This window comes from Ascaphus truei, chromosome 10 (assembly GCF_040206685.1).
Source record: "Ascaphus truei isolate aAscTru1 chromosome 10, aAscTru1.hap1, whole genome shotgun sequence".
Taxonomy (NCBI): domain Eukaryota; kingdom Metazoa; phylum Chordata; class Amphibia; order Anura; family Ascaphidae; genus Ascaphus; species Ascaphus truei.
The window spans coordinates 59,276,964-59,301,080 of record NC_134492.1 but is presented as its reverse complement, the minus strand read 5'-3'; the positions used below and the strand labels follow the sequence as shown (position 1 = coordinate 59,301,080).

Genomic DNA, 24,117 nt, shown 5'->3' with positions numbered 1-24,117 from the left:
CACTGATTGAGCCACCTGTGCTGAAGCAGGGGTATCCTTAAACCCTAACCTGCTGGTGGCCCTTGAGGACTGGAGTTGGCTCGTGCCCTAACACATTGCTAGCTCCGCTGCCACCGATTGGGGATTACTATATTTCAGCGTGGAACGCCCCTGCTGTTTATAAATGGTTGTTTTGGGATCATCACTCTCCTGCACCTCCACCCCCCCCCACCCCGCCCTCTCTTCCAAAGCTGCTTCCATTCGCCAGAGAGAAAACCTCCCTACACATGTTTTTTAAATTGTCCGCCTGTGACGTACTGCAGATCCGTCAATGGCAAACTCACGTCCTCACCCCAAACCTTTAAGGGGAAATGAGCAGAATCAAACACTTCTCTGCAGGAAGAACGTCTTCACACAACGCCGTGGAATTTACAGGTACAAACGGCGTCCCGTTTCCACCAAAGAGCGCACCATGTAATTTCTAATGAGCCAAGACACAGAATCAGGTCCAAAGGGCGCCGTTACTTCACATAGCGTCACGTTAACAATAACCGCGTATCTTCACTGGACAATAAGGTCACGTGAAGCCGCGTTTCTCCCCGTAAAGAGCATAGCGGTAATTATAACGGTCGTTAGTGATGACATGCAAATGAGATGTGATCATAACGTGGCACAATCACAAAAGCTCATTAAGGTTAACGCGGGGACTTGGCGTGACGTTAGCTAGGTCATACCTAAACGTGGCGTTACTCACATCCAGGCGCTGACATAGGGTTTTTATAGGGTCTGGGTGGGGGTAACCCCACAGTGAGGTGATATAACTAACATAGCGTTATTTCCCTCTCTCTCACCGTGAGATAAACCCCTATTTCCGGGTCTGGATGGGGGTAACCCCACAGTGAGGTGATATAACTAACATAGCGTTATTTCCCTCTCTCTCACCGTGAGATAAACCCCTATTTCCGGCTCTGGATGGGGGTAACCCCACAGTGAGGTGATATAACTAACATAGCGTTATTTCCCTCTCTCACCGTGAGATAAACCCCTATTTCCGGGTCTGGATGGTGGTAACCCCACAGTGAGGTGATATAACTAACATAGCGTTATTTCCCTCTCTCTCACCGCGAGATAAACCCCTATTTCCGGGTCTGGATGGGTGTAACCCCACAGTGAGGTGATATAACTAACATAGCGTTATTTCCCTCTCTCACCGTGAGATAAACCCCTATTTCTGGGTCTGGATGGGGGTAACCCCACGGTGAGGTGATATAACTAACATAGCGTTATTTCCCTCTCTCTCACCGTGAGATAAACCCCTATTTCCGGGTCTGGATGGGGTAACCCCACAGCGAGGTGATATAACTAACATAGCGTTATTTCCCTCTCTCTCACCGTGAGATAAACCCCTATTTCCGGGTCTGGATGGGGGTAACCCCACAGTGAGGTGATATAACTAACATAGCGTTATTTCCCTCTCTCTCACCGTGAGATAAACCCCTATTTCCGGGTCTGGATGGGAGTAACCCCACAGTGAGGTGATATAACTAACATAGCGTTATTTCCCTCTCTCTCTCCGTGAGATAAACCCCTATTTCCGGGTCTGGATGGGGGTAACCCCACAGTGAGGTGATATAACTAACATAGCGTTATTTCCCTCTCTCTCACCGTGAGATAAACCCCTATTTCCGGGTCTGGATGGGAGTAACCCCACAGTGAGGTGATATAACTAACATAGCGTTATTTCCCTCTCTCTCTCCGTGAGATAAACCCCTATTTCCGGGTCTGGATGGGGGTAACCCCACAGTGAGGTGATATAACTAACATAGCGTTATTTCCCTCTCTCTCACCGTGAGATAAACCCCTATTTCCGGGTCTGGATGGGAGTAACCCCACAGTGAGGTGATATAACTAACATAGCGTTATTTCCCTCTCTCACTGTGAGATAAACCCCTATTTCCGGCTCGGGACGGGAGTAACACTAAGACATACTCACCGTCACGTTACTGGGAGATAACACCACATGATGCTACAATAACGTGACGGTGACCCCATGCTAATGACATGTAGAACGGACGCTGCGTCTGCATATAATTAGCAGTGAGGAGACACGGTGACCTCGGGGAACATCGCGCCCGCTCCTGTTTTAGGTCACGTCCCGTTATGAGCCCGGATTTAACTGCACTTAGCAGAGCTGGGCCTTAATGTTTTGTGAATCTGCCTGCAAAGGTGCAATATGGCGTTGAAAGCAGGACTTTGTGTGCTCAGATAAATCCTGTTGTGTGTGGGGTCCCGATATAGCCTTGTATTGACCATACAACCAATAATGTAAGCTTTGTTCAATTTGCGAAAGTCTCAGCGAAAGTGACGATATGTTTGATCTAAGGCTAATTGCAAAGTACTGTCATCTGTTTCCCCTGTCCGGTATGGAACCGGACAGGCCGGTATTTGGTTCCTCTGTCCGGTATGGAACCGGACAGGCCGGTATTTGGTTCCTGTGTCCGGTATGGAACCGGACAGGCCGGTATTTGGTTCCTGTGTCCGGTATGGAACCGGACAGGCCGGTATTTGGTTCCCCTGTCAGGTAAAATATGAGAGATAATACCGGACATGGGAGAGAGCAGGGCTGCTGCTGATAGGGGGGTGGGCAGCTTCTGATTGGTTGCTGTTGTGTAATTCAGCCAATCAGGAGGTGGCAGGAGCCTGGGGGTGGGGCCAAAGAGCGGAGGAAAAGCATCAGCAGAGGTGTGTGTGTGTGTGTGTGTGTGTGTGTGTGTGTGTGTGTGTGTGTGTGTGTGTGTGTGTGTGTGTGTGTGTGTGTGTGTGTGTGTGTGTGTGTGTGTGTGTGTGTGTGTGTGTGTGTGTGTGTGTGTGTGTTCCTGCGTGCGTATGTGTGTGTCTCAGTGTCCTGCGTGTGTGTGTCAGTGTCTGTCTATTTGTGTCGTGTGTGTGTGTGTCTCAGTGTGTCAGTATGTGAGTGTATGTGTCTGTCTTTCTGCCTGTGTGTGTGTGTGTGTGTGTGTGTGTGTGTCAGTGTCCTGCGTGTGTGTGTGTATATGTCTCAGTGTGTGTGTGTGTGTGTGTGTGTGGTGACAGACAGTACATACAGTACTGGCAACTTTGTTTAATTGCTCACTCACCCTCACTTTTCTATTACTATACTAACAGTCTTCCCATTTCCAAGATCTATTAAAAATAACCCGCATTGTAAATTCTCAGAAAGGCTCCATAACTCAGCTCTCATCCCAGCAGCATTGCAATCTCTGCAGCACTCTTACTTACTGATCTCAGCCCTCATCCCAGCAGCATTGCAATCTCTGCAGCACTCTTACTTACAGATCTCAGCTCTCATCCCAGCAGCATTGCAATCTCTGCAGCACTCTTACTTACTGATCTCAGCCCTCATCCCAGCAGCATTGCAATCTCTGCAGCACTCTTACTTACAGATCTCAGCTCTCATCCCAGCAGCATTGCAATCTCTGCAGCACTCTTACTCACAGATCTCAGCCCTCATCCCAGCAGCATTGCAATCTCTGCAGCACTCTTACTTACTGATCTCAGCCCTCATCCCAGCAGCATTGCAATCTCTGCAGCACTCTTACTCACAGATCTCAGCCCTCATCCCAGCAGCATTGCAATCTCTGCAGCACTCTTACTTACTGATCTCAGCCCTCATCCCAGCAGCATTGCAATCTCTGCAGCACCCTTACTCACAGATCTCAGCCCTCATCCCAGCAGCATTGCAATCTCTGCAGCACTCTTACTTACTGATCTCAGCTCTCATCACAGCAGCATTGCAATCTCTGCAGCACTCTTACTTACAGATCTCAGCTCTCATCCCAGCAGCATTGCAATCTCTGCAGCACTCTTACTTACAGATCTCAGCCCTCATCCCAGCAGCATTGCAATCTCTGCAGCACTCTTACTTACAGATCTCAGCTCTCATCCCAGCAGCATTGCAATCTCTGCAGCACTCTTACTTACTGATCTCAGCTCTCATCCCAGCAGCATTGCAATCTCTGCAGCACTCTTACTTACAGATCTCAGCTCTCATCCCAGCAGCATTGCAATCTCTGCAGCACTCTTACTTACTGATCTCAGCCCTCATCCCAGCAGCATTGCAATCTCTGCAGCACTCTTACTTACTGATCTCAGCTCTCATCACAGCAGCATTGCAATCTCTGCAGCACTCTTACTTACTAATCTCAGCTCTCATCCCAGCAGCATTGCAATCTCTGCAGCACTCTTACTTACAGATCTCAGCCCTCATCCCAGCAGCATTGCAATCTCTGCAGCACTCTTACTTACTAATCTCAGCTCTCATCCCAGCAGCATTGCAATCTCTGCAGCACTCTTACTTACTAATCTCAGCTCTCATCCCAGCAGCATTGCAATCTCTGCAGCACTCTTACTTACAGATCTCAGCCCTCATCCCAGCAGCATTGCAATCTCTGCAGCACTCTTACTTACTAATCTCAGCTCTCATCCCAGCAGCATTGCAATCTCTGCAGCACTCTTACTTACTGATCTCAGCCCTCATCCCAGCAGCATTGCAATCTCTGCAGCACTCTTACTTACTGATCTCAGCTCTCATCCCAGCAGCATTGCAATCTCTGCAGCACTCTTACTTACAGATCTCAGCTCTCATCCCAGCAGCATTGCAATCTCTGCAGCACTCTTACTTACTGATCTCAGCTCTCATCCCAGCAGCATTGCAATCTCTGCAGCACTCTTACTTACAGATCATCACAGCAGCATTGCAATCTCTGCAGCACTCTTACTTACTGATCATTACAGCAGCATTGCAATCTCTGCAGCACTCTTACTTACCGATCATCACAGCAGCATTGCAATCTCTGCAGCACTCTTACTTACTGATCATCACAGCAGCATTGCAATCTCTGCAGCACTCTTACTTACATATCTCAGCCCTCATCCCAGCAGCATTGCAATCTCTGCAGCACTCTTACTTACTGATCTCAGCCCTCATCCCAGCAGCATTGCAATCTCTGCAGCACTCTTACTTACAGATCTCAGCTCTCATCCCAGCAGCATTGCAATCTCTGCAGCACCCTTACTTACTGATCTCAGCTCTCATCCCAGCAGCATTGCAATCTCTGCAGCACCCTTACTTACTGATCTCAACCCTCATCCCAGCAGCATTGCAATCTCTGCAGCACTCTTACTTACAGATCTCAGCCCTCATCCCAGCAGCATTGCAATCTCTGCAGCACTCTTACTTACAGATCTCAGCTCTCATCCCAGCAGCATTGCAATCTCTGCAGCACTCTTACTTACAGATCTCAGCCCTCATCCCAGCAGCATTGCAATCTCTGCAGCACTCTTACTTACAGATCTCAGCTCTCATCCCAGCAGCATTGCAATCTCTGCAGCACTCTTACTTACTGATCTCAGATCTCATCCCAGCAGCATTGCAATCTCTGCAGCACTCTTGCTTACTGATCTCAGCTCTCATCCCAGCAGCATTGCAATCTCTGCAGCACTCTTACTTACAGATCTCAGCTCTCATCCCAGCAGCATTGCAATCTCTGCAGCACTCTTACTTACTGATCTCAGCTCTCATCCCAGCAGCATTGCAATCTCTGCAGCACTCTTACTTACAGATCATCACAGCAGCATTGCAATCTCTGCAGCACTCTTACTTACTGATCATTACAGCAGCATTGCAATCTCTGCAGCACTCTTACTTACCGATCATCACAGCAGCATTGCAATCTCTGCAGCACTCTTACTTACTGATCATCACAGCAGCATTGCAATCTCTGCAGCACTCTTACTTACTGATCTCAGCTCTCATCCCAGCAGCATTGCAATCTCTGCAACACTCTTACTTACTGATCTCAGCTCTCATCCCAGCAGCATTGCAATCTCTGCAGCACTCTTACTTACATATCTCAGCCCTCATCCCAGCAGCATTGCAATCTCTGCAGCACTCTTACTTACTGATCTCAGCCCTCATCCCAGCAGCATTGCAATCTCTGCAGCACCCTTACTTACTGATCTCAACCCTCATCCCAGCAGCATTGCAATCTCTGCAGCACTCTTACTTACAGATCTCAGCTCTCATCCCAGCAGCATTGCAATCTCTGCAGCACTCTTACTTACAGATCTCAGCCCTCATCCCAGCAGCATTGCAATCTCTGCAGCACTCTTACTTACAGATCTCAGCTCTCATCCCAGCAGCATTGCAATCTCTGCAGCACTCTTACTTACAGATCTCAGCCCTCATCCCAGCAGCATTGCAATCTCTGCAGCACTCTTACTTACAGATCTCAGCCCTCATCCCAGCAGCATTGCAATCTCTGCAGCACTCTTGCTTACTGATCTCAGCTCTCATCCCAGCAGCATTGCAATCTGCAGCACTCTTACTTACAGATCATCCCAGCAGCATTGCAATCTCTGCAGCACTCTTACTTACAGATCATCACAGCAGCATTGCAATCTCTGCAGCACTCTTACTTACTGATCTCAGCTCTCATCACAGCAGCATTGCAATCTCTGCAGCACTCTTACTTACAGATCATCACAGCAGCATTGCAATCTCTGCAGCACTCTTACTTACTGATCTCAGCTCTCATCACAGCAGCATTGCAATCTCTGCAGCACTCTTACTTACAGATCTCAGCCCTCATCCCAGCAGCATTGCAATCTCTGCAGCACTCTTACTTACTGATCTCAGCCCTCATCCCAGCAGCATTGCAATCTCTGCAGCACTCTTACTTACAGATCTCAGCTCTCATCCCAGCAGCATTGCAATCTCTGCAGCACTCTTACTTACTGATCTCAGCTCTCATCCCAGCAGCATTGCAATCTCTGCAGCACTCTTACTTACAGATCTCAGCCCTCATCCCAGCAGCATTGCAATCTCTGCAGCACTCTTACTTACTGATCTCAGCTCTCATCCCAGCAGCATTGCAATCTCTGCAGCACTCTTACTTACAGATCTCAGCTCTCATCCCAGCAGCATTGCAATCTCTGCAGCACTCTTACTTACTGATCTCAGCCCTCATCCCAGCAGCATTGCAATCTCTGCAGCACTCGTACTTACTGATCTCAGCCCTCATCCCAGCAGCATTGCAATCTCTGCAGCACTCTTACTTACTGATCTCAGCCCTCATCCCAGCAGCATTGCAATCTCTGCAGCACTCTTACTTACAGATCTCAGCTCTCATCCCAGCAGCATTGCAATCTCTGCAGCACTCTTACTAACTGATCTCAGCTCTCATCCCAGCAGCATTGCAATCTCTGCAGCACTCTTACTTACAGATCTCAGCTCTCATCCCAGCAGCATTGCAATCTCTGCAGCACTCTTACTTACAGATCTCAGCTCTCATCCCAGCAGCATTGCAATCTCTGCAGCACTCTTACTTACAGATCTCAGCTCTCATCACAGCAGCATTGCAATCTCTGCAGCACTCTTACTCACAGATCTCTGCCCTCATCCCAGCAGCATTGCAATCTCTGCAGCACTCGTACTTACAGATCTCAGCCCTCATCACAGCAGCATTGCAATCTCTGCAGCACTCTTACTCACAGATCTCAGCCCTCATCCCAGCAGCATTGCAATCTCTGCAGCACTCTTACTAACTGATCTCAGCTCTCATCCCAGCAGCATTGCAATCTCTGCAGCACTCTTACTTACAGATCTCAGCCCTCATCCCAGCAGCATTGCAATCTCTGCAGCACTCTTACTTACAGATCTCAGCTCTCATCCCAGCAGCATTGCAATCTCTGCAGCACTCTTACTCACAGATCTCAGCCCTCATCACAGCAGCATTGCAATCTCTGCAGCACTCTTACTTACTGATCTCAGCCCTCATCCCAGCAGCATTGCAATCTCTGCAGCACTCTTACTTACTGATCTCAGCTCTCATCCCAGCAGCATTGCAATCTCTGCAGCACTCTTACTTACTGATCTCAGCTCTCATCACAGCAGCATTGCAATCTCTGCAGCACTCTTACTTACTGATCTCAGCTCTCATCACAGCAGCATTGCAATCTCTGCAGCACCCTTACTTACTAATCTCAGCCCTCATCACAGCAGCATTGCAATCTCTGCAGCACTCTTACTTAGGCTGAGTCCATGCTCCCTGCTTGCTCGCTGAGGCTCAGGGAAAGCGGGTGCTTTCCCTGGCCTTGCGCACGCGCCATCAGCGGGCCGTCGGGGCGGGCCGGGGGCGGGCGCGTCACTCGCTGGGGGCGGGCCAGTGACGTCACGGAGCTGGTTCGTCCTGATTGGGCGAACCGCTCACGTGACCGGCCTGTCGCGCCGGCAAGCGGAGGAATTTTAAATTCCCCTAAGACCTGCGCTTCCGCAAGCGCGCGGAAGCGCAGGTGAGCCCCTACTAAAGCCGCTCTAATTGCGGCTGTAGGGGCTCAGTGCTGAGCGGGAGCGCGCGTCAGCACGCTTCCGCCAGCAAGCGCTAAACATGGCCGAGGCCTTACAGATCATCCCCAAGAAGGCAGAGCAGGTTACTTATTCACTGGCATGATTCAACATGCAATTTAATGCTGGATTTGAAAGTCTAAATTTGAAAGCTACTGTACTGATAATGACAGGGAGGTGGGGGGCGGGGAGGGTAACAGAGGATGAAGGGGGGGATGAGAGGATGAAGGGAGGGGGTATGGGGGGGATGAGAGGATGAAGAGAGGTGGTGATAGGACAAGGGGGGGTGAGAGGACAAGGGGGGGTGAGAGGACAAGGGGGGGGGGAAAGGACAAGGGGTAGGAGGGTGAGTACATGGGAGAGAGGATGAGGAGGGTGTGCAACAATCTTGGAATGTGCGGTAGGAGCAGTAAGATCAGAGTTGCTCGCCATGTGCAGTATGACTGCAGGTCAGTTATTTATAAATGATCTGACCATTACGTCATTTGTTCTAAATTTCACTCCAAGCGTGCACCAATTTGCACCATTTCATATTCTATTTCCTAAAACATTCCCCAGAAGGGCGCTCCCTCCCAAGACCCCTCCCCAGATTTTTTACGAAATAGAATATAAATCGGTGAAAACTTGGAGTGAAATTTAGAACAAATGACATATCAGTCAGGTCATTTATAAATAACATTCTTCCCCACCAGCGATTCTCGCGCGTCGCACCTTTCACCATTGTGTCCAGTATTTTTGGACAAGCCACCTGGCAACCCTAATGACATGTAGAACGGACGCTGCTTCTGCATATAATTAGCAGTGAGGAGACACGGTGACCTCAGGGAACATCGCGCCCGCTCCTGTTAGGTCATGTCCTGTTATAATCCTGGATTTAACTGTGCTTAGTGGATCTGGGCCTAATACTTTTTTCACGCTTCCCAGCTGAAACACACGTCTTTTCTTCACACATGAAAACCCCACAAAGTGTTCAATTAAAAATAATTATGCATTTGGATCTCGTCACGCTGTAATTCCTCATTAGCGAGGCCCCCTGCTGAATATCTTCCCATGGCACTTCTTATTTATATATTTTAGATCTCTCCCTAATGAGAACCAGGCATTGAGGATGGATTTCCGATACCGACTGAATATCAAATGGGAACCGCAGCGGTGAATGGGTTTTCAAGGGCGTTCTCTCAGCGCACTAACAAGTTTCCAGGATACTTCAGCGACGGCTTCTAAGGCTGGGATTATAATAAAAAATGCCAGCAGCGTTGTGTGACATCGCTTAGAGTAAGGGAGAGGGGGATATGAGAGACACTGTCGCATATATAAAGGGTTAATATGTGCAGCTTAGAGTAAGGGAGAGGGGGATATGAGAGACACTGTCGCATATATAAAGGGTTAATATGTGTAGCTTAGAGTAAGGGAGAGGGAGATATGAGAGACACTGTCGCATATATAAAGGGTTAATATGTGCAGCTTAGAGTAAGGGAGAGGGGGATATGAGAGACACTGTCGCATATATAAAGGGTTAATATGTGCAGCTTAGAGTAAGGGAGAGGGGGATATGAGAGACACTCGCATATATAAAGGGTTAATATGTGCAGCTTAGAGTAAGGGAGAGGGGGGTATGAGAGACACTGTCACATATATAAAGGGTTAATATGTGCAGCTGAGAGGAGAGAAGGGAGAGGGGGATATGGGAGACACTGTCACATATATAAAGGGTTAATATGTGCAGCTTAGAGTAAGGGAGAGAGGGATATGAGAGACACTGTCGCATATATAAAGGGTTAATTTGTGCAGCTTAGAGTAAGGGAGAGAGGGATATGAGAGACACTGTCGCATATATAAAGGGTTAATTTGTGCAGCTTAGAGTAAGGGAGAGGGGGATATGAGAGACACTGTCGCATATATAAAGGGTTAATATGTGCAGCTGAGAGGAGAGAAGGGAGAGGGATATGAGAGAAACTGTCACTTATATAAAGGGTTAATATGTGTAGCTTAGAGGGGAGAAGGGAGAGGGGGATATGAGAGAAACTTTTCCATATATAAATGGTTAATATGTGCAGCTTAGAGGAGAGAAGGGAGAGGGGGATATGAGAGAAACTGTCACATATATAAAGGGTTAATATGTGTAGCTTAGAGGGGAGAAGGGAGAGGGGATATGAGAGAAACTGGCACATATATAAAGGGTTAATATGTACAGCTGAGAGGAGAGAAGGGAGACGAGGATATGAGAGAAACTGTCCCATATATAAAGGGTTAATATGTGCAGCTTAGAGGAGAGAAGGGAGAGGGGGATATGCGAGAAACTGTCCCATATATAAAGGGTTAATATGTGCAGCTTAGAGGGGAGAAGTGAGAGGGGGATATGAGAGAAACTGTCACTTATATAAAGGGTTAATATGTGTAGCTTAGAGGGGAGAAGGGAGAGGGGGATATGAGAGAAACTGTCCCATATATAAAGGGTTAATATGTGCAGCTTTGAGGGGAGAAGGGAGAGGGGGATATGAGAGAAACTGTCACTTATATAAAGGGTTAATATGTGCAGTTTAGAGGGGAGAAGGGAGAGGGGGATATGAGAGAAACTGTCACATATATAAAGTGTTAAGATGTGCAGCTTAGAGGGGAGAAGGGAGAGGGGGATATGATAGAAACTGTCACTTATATAAAGGGTTAATATGTGTAGCTTAGAGGGGAGAAGGGAGAGGGGGATATGAGAGACACTGTCACATATATAAAGGGTTAATATGTGCAGCTTAGAGGGGAGAAGGGAGAGGGGGATATGAGAAACTGTCACTTATATAAAGGGTTAATATGTGCAGCTTAGAGGGGAGAAGGGAGAGGGGGATATGAGAGACACTGTCACATATATAAAGGGTTAATATGTGCAGCTTAGAGGAGAGAAGGGGGAGGGGGATATGAGAGACACTGTCACATATATAAAGGGTTAATATGTGCAGCTTAGAGGGGAGAAGGGGGAGGGGGATATGAGAGAAACTGGCACATATACAAAGGGTTAATATGTACAGCTTATAGGAGAGAAGGGAGAGGAGGATATGTGAGAAACTGTCACATATATAAAGGGTTAATATGCGCAGCTTATAGGAGAGAAGGGAGAGGGGGATATGATAGAAAGTGTCACATTATGACGTGCCCATCCTCCGTCTTCTCCCAACCCCAAGAGCAGGGGTGGGCAAATCCAGTCCTCAAGGGTGGCATACGGGTCAGGTTTTGAGGATATCCCTGCTTCAGCACAGGGCATGCAGTGTTCAACTGAGCCACCTGTGCTGAAGCAGGGATATCCTGAAAACCTGACCTGTTGGGGGCCCTTGAGGACTGGAGTTGCCCACAACCTGCCTTGATTTCCAACCAGCCCTAGAAATTCTCAGCGATAAGAAATCGACCAGGCAGAAAAAACAACAATTAGCACTTGGGAAGTGCAGAAAATGATCAACATGTATTTTTCTTAACACCTGTAATTGTGCCGAGTACGGAGGTTCTAATTCAATTTCACTGCTGCGGGAATGTCACAGGGCGAGAGATCCGATGGAACGCACAGACGCGGGCACACGGATACGGGTTTGTGTATTCAGGTAAATACATTATATAGATATATATATAAATATATTATATCCACTTCCTTATTTAAGAGACCTCGTGCAATTCTGAGGAAGAGATATCTTTCATGTCTCTATACAAATCGCTTGCTTGTTCCCCGGTGATGTGTAAGACGCTCATCAACTTATATTGGGTGTAAAATAAAAGGGGAAAACCCCCCAAAAAGAAACACATTTTAATACGATCCATTATCATATATCCCATATAACCACTCCCTATAATGCCTCCTATTACTCCATATAACCGCTACCTATAACTCCTCCTATTACCCCATATAACCGCTCCCTATAACTCCTCCTATTACCCCATATAACCGCTGCCTATAACTCCTCCTATTACCCCATATAACTGCTCCCTATAACTCCTCCTATTACCCCATATAACCGCTCCCTATAACTCCTCCTATTACCCCATATAACTGCTCCCTATAACTCCTCCTACTACCCCATATAACCGCTCCCTATAACTCCTCCTATTACCCATATAACCGCTCCCTATAACTCCTCCTATTACCCCATATAACCTGTCCCTATACCTCCTCCTATTACTCCATATAACCGCTCCCTATAACTCCTCCTATTACCCATATAACCGCTCCCTATAACTCCTCCTATTACCCCATATAACCGCTCCCTATAACTCCTCCTATTACCCCATATAACTCCTCCTATTACCCCATATAACCGCTCCCTGTAACTCCTCCTATTACCCCATATAACCGCTCCCTATAACTCCTCCTATTACCCATATAACCGCTCCTTATAACTCCTCCTATTACCCCATATAACTGCTCCCTATAACTCCTCCTATTACCCATATAACCGCTCCCTATAACTCCTCCTATTACCCCATATAACTGCTCCCTATAACTCCTCCTATTACCCCATATAACTGCTCCCTGTAACTCCTCCTATTACCCCATATAACCGCTCCCTATAACTCCTCCTATTACCCCATATAACCTGTCCCTATACCTCCTCCTATTACTCCATATAACCGCTCCCTATAACTCCTCCTATTACCCATATAACCGCTCCCTATAACTCCTCCTATTACCCCATATAACCGCTCCCTATAACTCCTCCTATTACCCCATATAACTCCTCCTATTACCCCATATAACCGCTCCCTGTAACTCCTATTACCCCATATAACCGCTCCCTATAACTCCTCCTATTACCCATATAACCGCTCCTTATAACTCCTCCTATTACCCCATATAACCGCTCCCTATAACTCCTCCTATTACCCCATATAACTCCTCCTATTACCCCATATAACAGCTCCCTGTAACTCCTCCTATTACCCCATATAACTCCTCCCTAGCACTATATACACTGAAGGGGTTACAAGCACAGCCTTTAGTACAGAATCTAGTTGAACACTATAACAAATGATTTGCCCTTTAACAGTGGGACTTTCTAATGTACAAGAATAGGAAAGCGCAGCAGTGACATATTTCTCCGTCTCTGGCGGCGAGGGAAAGTTTGCTGGAAATCGCTCTCTGATTTTCTTCGACAACTAATTATATGGTATTTCTCTGAGCAATCCCATACAGCAAGGGGAACCGCAGGGGATATCTACTGACTGGCAACACACATAATCCTTTTATGTACTTCTCAAGGCGGATGCAGGGAGCGGTTATATGGGGTAATAGGAGGAGTTATAGGGAGCGGTTATATGGGGTAATAGGAGGAGGTTATAGGGAGAGGTTATATGAGGTAATAGGAGGAGTTATAGGGAGAGGTTATATGGCGTAATAGGAGGAGTTATAGGGAGAGGTTATATGGGGTAATAGGAGGAGTTATAGGGAGCGGTTATATGGGGTAATAGGAGGAGTTATAGGGAGTGGTTATATGGGGTAATAGGAGGAGTTATAGGGAGCGGTTATATGGGGTAATAGGAGGAACTCTTTTTATTGAAATTTTTTTTCCAACATTACATTTCATATAAAAACATTTCAAACAAAAACTGCACATTATGTGCAAAACTTATATTATATCAATATTAACTCAGCATTTGTGCCACCTTTCTCCTCAACAGCAACTTCACATTCCTTTTATACACATTTTAATTGAAACTAAATAAAAGCCTTAACTATAACATTAATAGCTGCTACCTTTAAAGGATTAATTAATGAACAAACATTTTAAGCCACCCCTCCCCCCCCCCAAAAAAAACACACCGTATTATTTTTTCTTTTTCCCCAGATTATCCCCCAATGACCCAAACCTCTTAAAGGTCACTGAAGGTGGGATCATGTCCGAATCTGTCTCTCTGGAAACATCCATATTATGTTCCTCTTCGGATAAGGAAAGTTCCTCTACATCGTCGGAGTCCTCAGCTCTTAACCCCCAATCCTTCCTAAGAGCAGAAAACCGGTTCTTTATAGTTACCTGAGGAACTTTACCAGCGGGACCTGCAGGACGTCGAAGAGTCCCTCCAAGTTTTTTTTACCATGCTCTTCTTCCTTTTCTTTTTTCCCTGTGCCCAAATCTGCTCACTTTCTTTTTCTTTATTATTATTTTCCCTCACTTGGGTTTCCATCATAGTAGGATCATCTGATTCCCCAGATTGTTCCCCTGCTGGGAGTAGATTTGGGGAGGTTCCTTCTAAGGGGTCTTCTGACATTTCCTGGGCCCTGTTTACACTCTCAATAATTGTTTCTTCTGTAAGTGTATCTGGGCAAACTGCATCCACAGGTGGTCCAGGACAAGCTCCGTCCCCAGGAGGATCTAAGCAAGCACCATCCCTAGGCTGAACCAGACGAACCCCATCTGCAGGCGGATCCGGACATATTCTGTCTGCAACTTTCAGGGCCCGGTCGTAAAGTGCTTCATTGTCTTCGAAGTCCACTTCCTGCTCCCATACTTTTGAAATATTATGCCAGGCTTCTGCGCAATTCGTGTATGAATGTCCAAATTTATCGCATAAATTACATCTGATGTTTGTACAACTTGCCCTCTCGTGGCCCAAGGACTGGCACAAGTTGCATTTTAGAACATCACAAGACATGCTTAAATGTCTGGCTGAACCACATCTATGGCACAAGGTTGGCTGACCATAGTAAAAACAATTTCCTTTTTCTCTTCCTATGAAAAAGGAGTTGGGCAGATGCTTTGTAGCATTGCCATGTCGCCAAAGTCTGACTTGCACTTTCCAACCTCCAATCCAAATATCTTCTTCATCCATAATTCTTGTAGGTGGAGCCAGTACTTCGCATTGTCTGCCAAGCCATATCAGAATATCTGATATTGGGACTGATTCGTGTCTGAAGAGAATTGTTACCAACTTTGTTTCCGGTTTGGACACAGGAATAGCAACAAAGGATTTCCATAATTCTGAATTTTTAAGACTCTCATATTTTGTCCAGAAATAGTCCAGAGCCTGAGGTCTCTTAAAGCTGAACATCGTATTTGCATGAACCTGGAACATGGATAAGTGCATAAATATCATCTGCTCTGAAGCCCAAGGATTCTTTTAATAGATGTTTTCCTACAAAAATCATGTCAGGCTTCATCTCCTCACTGCCTTTATACCTCAACTTTACCACATTCCTCCTTTTTAAAGGTTGAATATTTCTGATCACAGCGCTCACAAAGGATCTTCCACTCCAGGCTGAAGGGGGTGCTGTGTGAACTGGTGTTACCTTAATGCCATTACTTTGCTTTACACAAACTTCTGATTGGGTCACTCTATTATCAGGAACTATCTGGATAGGAGCAGCAATTTCAGTCTCCACAACCTTAATTTCACTCCCGGGCACTACAGGGTTAATGCTGTCGCCATTGCTGCTAATTACCACCTGCTGTTCTCCCCTCTCAGAGTTCTGAATCACAGGACCTGCTAATAAGCAGGAGGGTGGTTCTGTAAGTCCAGGTGAGCATGGGCTCTCTGGCTCACTGCTCTCAGGCACAAACTCCATTTCCAGCTGATCTCCTCTCAGAGTTTCTAGGTTCTTGCTTTGCTGCTCTCCAGATTTCTTTGTAATTTTTTTAACTTCTCCCAGCGTGGGAGTCTGAGATAACCCAACATCACAGGTGTCTGCTGCTTTCTTTGCATGCAATGGTCTTTTAATCAGATCTTCTGCTGCTTCTGCTATTAACCCCTGGGATGCTGGAAGCTCTGGAACAGATCCTTGCTCACAGTCTGATAAACTGGCTGTAGACCTTCAATAAAGAGAGAACAGTTTTTGACAAAGCTTCACTGGTTGTCTGAAATTAATTACTGTCTTCTCCCGAGCTCGTCCGCCATTTTGTTTTCCCAGGTCATCAGCGCTATAAGAGTGTGGTAAATCCTCCGGAGGTTGGAGTCGTCCAGAGTTGGCAGACGGTGTATTTTCACGCTAAGACGTTGGAGAATACAAAGGGCACAATTTTCACACCCTGAGGTGAGTCCCCTTCCCTGAAGTCTTTGGACCCTATTACAGGGCTGTTACCTTCTCCTGTGGAAACCTTTAGCTTCCTTTCTTTTTGCTTTCTTTTTTTTTGCAGCTTTACCCTTTGGGGTTTTCTTGGCAGTTGGTGGAATTAAACTGTCAGGATCTGAATCAGAATTTTCCTGGGATAAGTTCTCTGTTTTATCTTTAGACTTTGCAGACTTGTTCTGGGATCTAGTTTCTCTCCCACTTCTTGTAGGCGTCACCAAACGTATCTTTTCTTGAGAGCATTTAATGGGGTTTTGGCTTCCGTTTCCACAATATGAATCTGCACCTTGTTCTGCACTTTGCTCTGCACCCTGCTCAGCACTTTGCTCTGCGCCCCGCTCTGCACCCTGCTTGGCACTTTGCTCTGCACCCTGTTCAGCACTGTGGGTTAGCATTTCAATAGTTTTTAAAAAGGAACGTTTCTGTCTGACTGGAACCCCTGTTATTTTAGCAATCTCAACTTCCAACCGGGTTAATTCAACATGCAGATGATTTATTTGCTTCTTGCGCGTGTCTATCTCACGACCACGACATCTCTTTAATTTAATATTTTCTATTTCCAATTCTTCTACCTTCCTGTTATACTTCTTCTTCAATTAAGCTCGTTTCTCTTCTTTCTTAAGCAGATTCTGTTCTGCCCCTTCCTTTCTCTCCAAACTCTCCTGTACCTTGCATTCAGCCTCACCAAGGCCTACACCACTGCTGCAGCCTGCGGCCTCTCCTACTTCCATCTCCAACTCACAGCCACCAACCCCTTGGTCTAAGGCCATCCTGACTCCCCTGCAGGAGCTCACCTGCAGCCCATCCTGGAGGAGTTATAGGGAGAGGTTATATGGGGTAATAGGAGGAGTTATAGGGAGCGGTGATATGGGGTAATAGGAGGAGCTATAGGGAGGGGTTCTATGAGGTAATAGGAGGAGCTATAGAGAGAGGTTATATGGGGTAATAGGATGTTATAGGGAGCGTTTATATGGGGTTATAGGGAGAGGGTATATGGGGTAACAGGAGAGGTTATAGGGAACGGTTATATGGGGTAATGGGAGGAGTTATAGGGAGCGGGTATATTCGGTAATGTTTGTATGTATGTCTTTATTTATATAACGCCATTATCACAGCAGTAATACATGTGACAATCATATAAATAACAAATAATACAAATAGCAGATCATGGGAATAAGTGCTTCAGACATAAAAGTAACATTTAGGAAAAGGAGTCCCTGCTCCGAAGAGCTTACAATCTAATTGGTAGGAGGAACATACAGATACAGTATGAGGGCATACTGGTAAGTGCGTCTGCAAGGGGCCAAGCTTTATGTATCAGGTGTATAGTGTTAGCCACGAAGCTACTCATTTGCTTCAGTTAAGCAGGTGTGTTTTAAGGTGGGTCTTAAAGGTGGATAGAGAGGGTGCTAATCGGGTATTGAGGGGAAGGGCATTCCAGAGGTGTGGGGCAGTCAGTGAGAAAGGTTTAAGGCGGGAGAGGGCTTTAGATACAAAGGGGGTAGAGAGAAGACATCCTTGAGAAGAACGCAAGAGTCAGGATGGTGCATAGCGAGAAATTAGGGCTGAGATGTAAGGAGGGGCAGAAGAGTGTAAAGCTTTAAAAGTGAGAAGAATTGAGTGTGAGATGCGGGCTTTGATTGGAAGCCAGGAGAGGAATTTCAGGAGGGGAGATGCTGAGACAGATCTAGGAAAGAGCAGAGTGATTCTGGCAGCAGCGTTTAGGATAGATTGTAGGGGAGACGGGTGAGAGGCAGGAAGGCCGGACAGCAGGAGGTTATAGTAATCGAGATGGGGTTATATGGGTAATAGGAGGAGTTATATGGAGTGGTTATATGGGGTAGTAGGAGGAGTTATAGGGAGCGGTTATATAGGGTAATAGGAGAGATTAGGAGTCCACGCCTTTACTGCATATATTATTTTGGTTTCCTAAGCACAGTTTCCTTTCATTGGTCAATAGTTTCCCACGCCTGATTTTTTTTGTCAGAATTCCACCCCCAATGTGGTTACCTGCTGAGCTTCTTGGAAGTAAAAATGACTACACACACTTTATTTACTTGCTGAGCAAAATCATTCCCAGGAAAGAGGAGGGTGACATTCTCCCATTGACCAAAAGAGGGCAGTAACTGTTCAGCAGCAGGAAAACGCACCATTCCCACCCTGTGTCTCCGGCAGACTCCTCTAAACATTGAGCTCTTCTCTTTTTAAAGGAACAATCCATATATATATATATTATATTATTTTTAATAAATCAGTTCTATATTAGATAATACTTACTGCATAAAAAAAATATATTCAACTCTAAGTCCCATTTTTAATGAGTTTCAATATAATGAGCATCCTTTGATTCTTATAGCTTTCCTGTTTGAGATCATTTGTTGCCAATATTCCCAACAGTTTGAGCTGCAAACTGTAGCAATAAATAATGTTACCTTAGTAATATCAGGATACATTGTAGCTACTGAGTTACACTGACTGAAGGATTAATTGAAACTGAAAGGCGGCCATTAAGTGAATCCCGCCCGGGAAGCAGGATCTTTGCTGATCGATCACGGGAGAACTAATCGATCGGCAGCTTAGGTAATTAGTTTTCAATAAAGGTAATCAAAGGCTGCTTATATTAAAACAATTTTTTTTTTTAACGTGCCTGTTGGATTGCCTCTTAAGCCTCTGCTCCGGTTCTGTGACTTTCAAGCATTTCCAAATCAGAGAAACTGTGTCCGGGAGTCTTAAATATGGCCGACACTACTTTTTCTCTAATATCGCCAACCCAAATCACGGCCCAGCTTTCTTTCACAGGTATATTGTATATTCCGTTGTGCTCTCATACGTTACCAAACTTTGCTGGAAGACTCAAAGATTGGACCTCCCGTAGAAACGGCGGAACTTTCCGCCATCGTTCAAATCGGCCGTGAAAACGGCGTATGTTGAGAGTTGCATTTTTCGCGAATTAGTCGGAGTTCAAATAAAGTTGTGTGTGTGTGTGTGTGTGTGTGTGTGTGTTTGTGTGTGTATGTATATATATATTACGGACAGGCGAAAATATGAAAGTGAAGCGAACATTTTTTTCCCCGTTCGGTTGGACGGACATCAAGAAATATATATAAAGAAAAGGTTGTAGCAAAAAACGGCGAAGAGGGCGGGATTGCGTTTTCTTGCAATAATAAACAAACGTTACGTGGACTGATCTGTGACATGCGCACCATCACGAAACCTGACAGGTAACATCTGAGCTGCGTTACATCACGTCACATTTGTCCTGTGTCGTGTCACAAAATATGTTTTGTATTAAGAACTTAAAAAGAACAGGAGAATAGAAAGGAGAGAGAGTGAAGGGGAGAGAAGGATGGAGGGGGGAGGGAAGGGGAGGGAAAGGGAGAGGAAGAGAGAGGTGGAGGGAGAGACAGAGGAAGGGAGAGAGAGAGAGGCAGGGAGAGAGTGAAGGGGAGAGAGGGGGAAGAGGGAGGGAGAGAGAGATAGAAAGAGTGAAGATGAGAGAGATTTAGAGAGGGAGGGAGGGCTAGGAGCGGGGAGAAGAGAGATGGAGGGGGAGAGTGAAGAAGATAGAGGGAGAGGGAAAAGAGGAGATAGAAAGAGAGAGGAGATAGAAAGAGAGAGGAGGGGAGGGTGAGTGAGTGAAGAATAGGTGGAGGAAGAGAGAAGGATGCAAAGAGGATAGTGGGAGGGTGAGTGAAGAAGGAGAGAGGAGTGGGCAGGAGGGAGAGAGTGGAGGTAGAGACAGGGTGGGAGGGAGAGAGAGGGAGGTGAGTGTAAATGAAGAAGAGGGGAAAGGAGAGAGAGAAAGAAGGAAAGGAGAGAGGGAGGGAAGGAAGGAGAGGTTGAGTGAAGAAAAGAGAGGTGAGAGAGGCTGGTGGAGGGAGTGAGAAGAGAGAGGGATAGAGAGGAGATAGGAAGAGAGGGAGAGAGGGGAGGGAGAGGGAAGCAGGGAAAGAGGAGAGGGAGCAAGGAAGAGAGGGGAACGTAATAGAGAGAGCGGGGGGGGGGTGAAGGAGAGGGGAGGGAGGAAAAGAGGGGGGAGGAAGGGAGAGTATTATATAGATCGAGGAGAGAATGAGAGGGAAGGGGTTAGGGGGGAGAGGGAGGGAGATGGGAAAGGGAGAGGATGAGAGAGAGAAGGAGGTGGGGGAGAGAAGACAAGAGTCAAGAGGAGACATGGAGAGGGGAGGGGAGATGAGAGAAGGGGAGGGCCGGGGGGGAAGGAGATGAGAGGAGAATGGTTTCACTTTGGCAGCTGCAGCGGCAGAAACGATAATTCAAGTCAATTAGTTAAAAGATTTTAATTAATGTATTTGCCGGCAGACGGGCCAAAAAAATAAACCGGAGCAGCATGTGAGGTCTGTGGGTGCTGAGGAGAGCAGGCAGCCTTTATATCAATGAGTATTCATATCGTTAACCTCTTACGTGCTGCAGTGTCTGAGGGGGGCAGGGTGGGTGGTCGTTCTCCCCCATTCCTCTCCTAGTAAGAACGGACTAAGGACAGTGACGGGTTTCAAACGGGCAAAAGAGTGTCAGCTCCTTGGACAAATCATATTATCTCCCTGTACCTCCGGTGCCAAAAATTAGATTGTCAGCTCTTCAGGGCAGGGGCTCAGTGTGCCAGCAAAATGATATTAAAACGGTATGATCAGATTATTTTCCAGGCTTTGGCAAAATGCGTTTATTTATTAAACGATAATTATTCTTGAAGTTTGGTTTAACTTTTTCAAACTTTTTCCCTTAAGGTTGGAGGAAAGGAGATTTCACCAGCAACAAAGGAAAGGGTTCTTTACAGTAAGGGCAGTTATAGTGTAGGATTCATTACCCATGGAGACTGTGATGGCAGATAGAATAGATTTGTTCAAAATAAGGTTGGACATCTTTTTGGGAAGGTATACAGGGATATACCAAATAAGTATACATGGGAAGGATGTTGATCCAGGGAGTAAACTAATTGCCAATTCTTGGAGTCAGGAAGGAATTTATTTTTCCCCTTATGAGATATCATTGGATAATGTGTCACTGGGGTTTTGTGTTTGTCTTCTTCTGGATCATGTACCTGTCACTGTGTAACTATGTATCTATGTCACTGTCACTATGCATCTATGTAGCTGTTACTATGTAACTATGTAACTATATCACTATGTATCTACTAGCTGAGAGACCCGGCGTTGCCTGGGAGTACAATTTCCCACTCCCCCCTCTCTCTCCACTCCCCCTGTCTGTTTCTCCGCTCCCCCCTCTCTGTTTGTGTTCCCCCTCCCCTGCGCAGCTCCTTTCCCCCCCCTACAGTGTTCTACACACACACACACACACACACACACACACACACACACACACACACACACACACACACACACACACACACACACACACACACACACACTGTCCCCCCTCACACACACTGCCCCCCCCCATACACACTGTCCCCCCCCCACACACTGTCCCCCCCCACACACACTGTCCCCCCCCACACACACTGCCCCCACACACATACACACTGTCCCCCCCTCCCCCCCACACACTGTCCCCCCCACACACACACTGTGTCCCACACAGTCCCCCCCGTCCCCCCCACACACACACTGTCCCCCCCCCACACACTGTCCCCCCCTCCCTCCCCACACACACTGTCCCCCCTCCCCCTACACACACAAAGCCCCCTCCCGTGTTACAGGACTCACAGCACCGCTCCTCTCTCCCGCGTTCCTCAGATTGTCGTGCGCCTAGCTCTTCTCTACTCTCCCTCCTCCCGTCCGGGGAGCGCTGCGCACCCTCTCTGCACCTGTGAAAGCGAGCCACCGGGAAACGTGCAGCAAGGAAGGTGCAGGGCCTGTCCGGTTGAGGGGGGAGAGTGACGGCCACCGGGAAACGTGCAGCAGGGAAGGTGCAGGGCCTGTCCGGCTGAGGGGGGAAAGTGACGGCCACCGGGAGGGGGGGAAGTGCGGGGCCTGTCCGGCTGAGGGGGGAGAGTGACGGCCACCGGGAGGGGGGGAAGTGCGGGGCCTGTCCGGCTGAGGGGGGAGAGTGACGGCCACCGGGAGGGGGGAAGGTGCGGGGCCTGTGCGGCTGACGGGGAGAGTGACGGCCACCGGGAGGGGGGAAGTGCGCGGCCTGTCCGGCTGACGGGGAGAGTGACGGCCACCGGGAGGAGGAGGAGGGCGTGGTGGGTGTGTGTGTGTGTGTCTCCTCCCTGCCTGGCCCGCAGGCCAATGAGCTGTCCAGCAGACATACACACACAAACATTATTTGAGACTTATATATATAGATGTAATGTAACTATGTACCTGTCACACACTGTGTCACACACTGTCATTGAATCCAATGGTAACGCTAATATTCTGCTATATAACAGGACACAGATGTATTAAGGCTTACCATCTCCGGTTTAAAGCCACGACTTGTGGGGATAGTGCTCCCACGGTCACGCTGCGAGGAGTCCATCCTTCCAGATGGGACGCGAAGCAGAGACATTCGTCCGGCACCAAAAACAGTACGTCTTCCTACATCTGTATGTTGTGTTACCTGAGATAGCACGGTCCCACACGACATCTGTACACACACTGGTATACAGGCTGGGGGGATTAATGACTTCACAAGATATTTCTTGGGGGTCTGTTTCTATCAAACTAAATCCAAGAGACACGAAGACTGGAGACGTGGACATTGTGGGTTTAATGATGTATTATTTCTTTCTGGGAGGGCTGGTGTGAAAAAATTTACAGAGCTTCAAAGGATCCTGGTTTGGACGGGAACATAGCACGTTTTGCTGTAAGAACATGTAAATAACCATAAAACAAGGGATTCTGCTGAGGCACCGCATACATATTTTATGAAAGGGTCCCGCGAGCCTTGTTTATTTGTGAAATGGGCAAAATACGATAGTAGAGACAGAAAGACATAAAAGAAACTTGTTAACCCTTCAACATCATCTATATCCAATGTACGTACACCCTATAAACATCACATACTGTACCAATAAAGGGATAATCTGTATCCAATAAACATACCCTTTAAACAGCACATACTGTACCAATAAAGGGATTATCTGTATCCAATAAACATTTACCCTATAATCATCACATACCTATAAAGGGATTATATGTACCCAATATACATATACCCTATAATCATCACATACCTATAAAGGGATTATATGTACCCAATAAACATATACTCTATAATCATCACATACCTATAAAGGGATTATCTGTACCCAATATACATATACCTTATAATCATCACATACCTATAAAGGGATTATATTTACCCAATAAACATATACTCTATAATCATCACATACCTATAAAGGGATTATATGTACCCAATATACATATACCCTATAAACCTCACATACCAATAAAGGATTATCTGTACCCAATATACATATACCCTATAATCATCACATACCTATAAAGGGATTATCTGTACCAAATATATATATACCCTATAATCATCACATACATATAAAGGGATTATCTGTACCCAATATACATATACCCTATAAACCTCACATACCAATAAAGGGATTATATGTACCCAATAAACATATACTCTATAATCATCACATACCTATAAAGGGATTATATGTACCCAATATACATATACCCTATAAACCTCACATACCAATAAAGGGATTATATGTACCCAATAAACATATACTCTATAATCATCACATACCTATAAAGGGATTATATGTACC

At 46.4% G+C, this 24,117-nt stretch overlaps 1 protein-coding gene across 9 annotated transcripts in view; it reads right to left on the bottom strand.

The window, feature by feature from the left end:
* NTNG1 (netrin G1) overlaps positions 1 to 24,117 on the bottom strand; it is a 343,984-nt gene that overhangs the window by 7,675 nt on the left and 312,192 nt on the right. The window contains exon 7 of one of the 9 annotated variants that reach the window (XM_075617030.1): positions 23,061 to 23,184. The exons of the other annotated variants lie outside the window; for them this stretch is intronic. Within the exon in view, the coding sequence (XP_075473145.1) occupies positions 23,135 to 23,184 (50 nt within the window). The 3' untranslated portion in view covers positions 23,061 to 23,134. Of the gene's footprint in view, positions 1 to 23,060; positions 23,185 to 24,117 lie in introns of those variants that run through there. 9 annotated transcript variants of the gene reach the window in all.